The 3724-nt window shown below is 53.5% G+C and overlaps 1 protein-coding gene across 1 annotated transcript; it reads left to right on the forward strand.

The window, feature by feature from the left end:
* The first annotated feature begins 1804 nt into the window (after positions 1-1804).
* LOC109779776 (uncharacterized) lies at positions 1805-2479 on the forward strand. Its single transcript, XM_020338401.1, has one exon. The coding sequence runs from the start codon at positions 1805-1807 to the stop codon at positions 2477-2479; it is 675 nt and encodes a 224-aa protein (XP_020193990.1).
* Positions 2480-3724: the final 1245 nt, after the last annotated feature.

Genomic DNA, 3724 nt, shown 5'->3' on the forward strand with positions numbered 1-3724 from the left:
AAACCATCTTGAGGACAGCGAGATGACCCCAAGGTCCTGTCTTGATGAAGATAGTGAGTTGAAGCTACTCACCAGCAGGTGTGAGACAACCTCTGTGCAGTCGCTGCCTCAATCAGTTCGACTTCTTTAGTCTCAACTTAAAGTGGAAAGGCTTGCTTCAGCTCAGCTCCGACTTGAAGTCAAAGATGTAATGAAGATGTCAGAGGACTGCCTTGCGCAACATCATGCCATACAACTACGGGTGATGCATCTATCATTGACACAACTAAGGTCTAATCAGCTTGTTCGGCTGTTTGTGGGGCCCGACCTGGCCAGGCCTAGTGCCTTCTGAAGTGCTCCCAGTTTTGTATATTATTTTGTTGGCGCGTTTATTTGCACTGGTGGCAAACTTTGTTGCCCAGTGGATGTAATATGTGTAATAGCCGTGATAGCCTAGCGTAAGTTTGCTGCTTATTTATTTCCTTGTTGTCTTGTTTTTTTGTTTGCTTGTAGTTAGTGCAGTTCTTTTTCCGTGGTTTGCTAGTGGCCGCAATAACCTATTTTTTTAAAACTAGGCCACAATAACCATGGGCTACATATTTACTGTAGTGACACCGGGCCTCCTACGGGCCGTAGAAACAATGGGCCTTCTATGGTCTGTAGAAACAATGGGCCTTCTACGGGCCGTATCATCTATGGGCCTTATACGGGCCGTATGATCGATTGGCCAAACATGGGCCAAAAACAGACCGCATTATGGCCGTAAACGGGCTAGAGTTGGAGTCGTCCGTTCATGGGCCGACCATAACGGGCCGTCGTTAATAGGCCGTATTTGATGACGCTACGAAAACGGCCGAATGTATTAACGGGCCACAAACAGGCCGACTGTAACCACGGGCTGACTTTGACCCACAAGCAGAAAATGGCAGTAACGGGCCGTAACTAACCGAATGCTGGAAATGAGCCCAAGAACAAATGGGTCCTGAGAAGGCCGAAAGATAACATGGGCTGCAAACAGCCCAATGGATTAATGGGCCGTTAATGGGTATAAAGCAATACACTGTTCATTACGGGCCAGTTTCACCACGGGCCGTTAATGGGCCAAGAGTTACAAAGGGCCTCATATGGGTTGAAAGACGTCATGGGCCATACATGGGCCGGAACTTAAAATGGGCTGGAATCATATTGGATGGCCCAGATGACGCTACTGGGCCTAATTTGGATAGTTCGTAATGGGCCCTGGGTTAGCGGGCTGTAAATGAGCTATATGCGAACAGGCCGTTAATAGGCTTTCCGTGGGCCGGCCCGCCACCTTTTAACCAAGTCAAACGGGCCGGAATTTTCACAGGAATGGGCCTCTGTTCGGCCGTGCCACGTGTCGACATATCATAGGCGCCTTCAGTCCAATGAGTAGATGACATCTGTCCCAACGGTGAGCCGACATGTGTTTCCTCCAGCCAATGATGATTTTACACGCGGAAAATCCCCATTGGTCGGGGCTGTTAGCGGGTTATCGGATCCAAAACCGGACCCGATAGCTTAATGGCGTTCCGTTGCGGTGGATGCCGCGTGTCGGTCACCCTTGACGAAAGCACTTCTGTGACGCGCGATTTATCATCATGGAAGTGGACACTTCCATGATGATAATTTTGGTAATGTCATGGAACACTTCTACGATAGCACATGTATGACTATCTTGATTCTGTCATAAAATCGTCATGGATGTACATGCATGACAAAAACCGCGACCTACTGTGACAAACACGTATCATCACGGAAGTGTATTTTTTGTAGTGCTTGGACTCGGGAGGACCACCCGGCTGTCATGCCAAACCCGGGTGGTTACGCCCTCGTCCTCAACCCTACCATCGTCGCGCCCCGGCGCACGTGCAAGTTCTCCCGGGTTCTCATCGACGACGGCAGCAGCATCAACATCCTCTATCGCAACACCATTACCAAGCTCGGCCTCGAGGCCAAGGACCTGGAGCCAACCCAGACGATCTTCCACGGCATCGTTCCCAGCATCTCCTGCTCTCCGACCGGCCGTGTCCAGCTCGACGTCCTGTTTGGCAACAGCGACCACTTCCGACGCGAGCCGCTCTGGTTCGAGGTGGTGGATCTTTCCAACGCGTACCATGCACTGCTAGGCCGGCCTGCACTCGCCAAGTTCATGGCAGTCCCCCACTACACTTACCTGAAAATGAAGCTGTCGGGTCCAAAGGGCCTTATCACCATCACCGGCGATTATCGCAAGTCCCTGGAGTGCGCTCGACACGGCACCAAACTGGCCGAGTCGCTGGTCATAGCCGAGGAGCGGCGCAAGCTCAACCGGATCGTCGCCCTGGCCAGCGAGATGCCGGCCGTGCCGATCCCGGCCGAGGAGCCGACCGACGAGGCCTCGTTCAAGCCCTCCAAAGAGACCAAGAAAGTGAAGCTGAACCTGGACGCCCCTAGCTGCAGCAAGTATGTTGTCGTAGGCACCCGCCTTGACAGCAAATAGGAAGGCAAGCTCGTCGACTTCCTCCGTGAGAATCGGGATATTTTTGCATGGACCCCAAAGGACATGCCGGGTATCCTGAGGAAGTACGCCGAGCACAAACTCCATGTCCGCAAGGATGCCAAGCCTGTCCACCAGCCCCTACGACGTTTCTCCTAAGAGAAGAGAAGAACCATTGGTGAAGAGGTCGCCAAGCTTTTGGTGGCCGGCTTCATCATGGAAGTGTTCCACCCCGAGTGGCTGGACAACCCAGTCCTCATCCTGAAGAAGAACAAGACCTGGCGCATGTGTATTAACTACACCAGTCTGAACAAGGCCTGCCCCAAGGATCCATTCGCCCTACCGCGGATAGATCAAGTCATCGACTCTACTGCCGGCTGTGAGCTCCTGTCCTTCCTAGACGCTTACTCCGGCTATCATCAGATAAAGCTCGACCCGGCTGATGCCCTGAATACGTCCTTCATCACGCCCTTTGGGGCGTATTGCTACATCACCATGTCGTTCGGCCTGAAGAACGCCGGCGCCACCTTCCGGCGCTGCATGCAGAAATGCTTGCTGCCGCAACTCAGCCGAAACATCCACGTCTATGTGGACGACATCATGGTGAAGACCAAGAAGCACCTCATGCTCCTCGACGACCTGAAGGAAACATTCGCCAACCTGCGTGAATACCAAGTCAAGCTCAACCCGGAGAAATCTGTTTTCAGCATCCCGGTCGGAAAGCTACTCAGCTTCCTCGTCTCGGAGCGCGGCATTGAGGCAAACCCGGAGAAGATCAAGGCAATCGAACGCATGCGCAAGCCGGCTCGGCTGCGCGATGTCCAGAAGTTCACCGGCTGCTTGGCCTCTGTCAGCCGGTTTGTCAGCCGGCTGGTCGAGAGGGCCTTGCCCTTGTATCAGCTGATGAAGAAGACGACGCCGTTTGAATGGAGCGACCAGGCGGACGAGGCTTTCCGGGACCTCAAGCGCATGCTCTCCATCGCACTAGTCCTGGCTGCACCGGCCGAGAAGAAGCCGCTGTTGCTCTACATTGCCGCAACCTCGCGGTCAGTCAGCACGGTGATGGTGGTCGAGCGACCAGAGAAGGGCAAGGTCCAAGCTGTCCAACGCCCGGTCTACTACCTAAGCGAGGTGCTCTCCGCCTCCAAGCAGAACTACCCGCACTACCAGAAGATGAGTTACGGCGTGTATTTCACCGCCAAGAAATTGAAGCAGTACTTCCAAGAGCACGTTGTTACCGTGGTGAGC

Source organism: Aegilops tauschii, chromosome 2 (genome assembly GCF_002575655.3).
Source record: "Aegilops tauschii subsp. strangulata cultivar AL8/78 chromosome 2, Aet v6.0, whole genome shotgun sequence".
NCBI lineage: Eukaryota > Viridiplantae > Streptophyta > Magnoliopsida > Poales > Poaceae > Aegilops > Aegilops tauschii.

What these genes read in the sequence shown, in the direction of transcription:
- LOC109779776 (XM_020338401.1), top strand. Translation starts at nt 1,805, where the DNA reads ATGCCAAACCCGGGTGGTTACGCCCTCGTCCTCAACCCTACCATCGTC.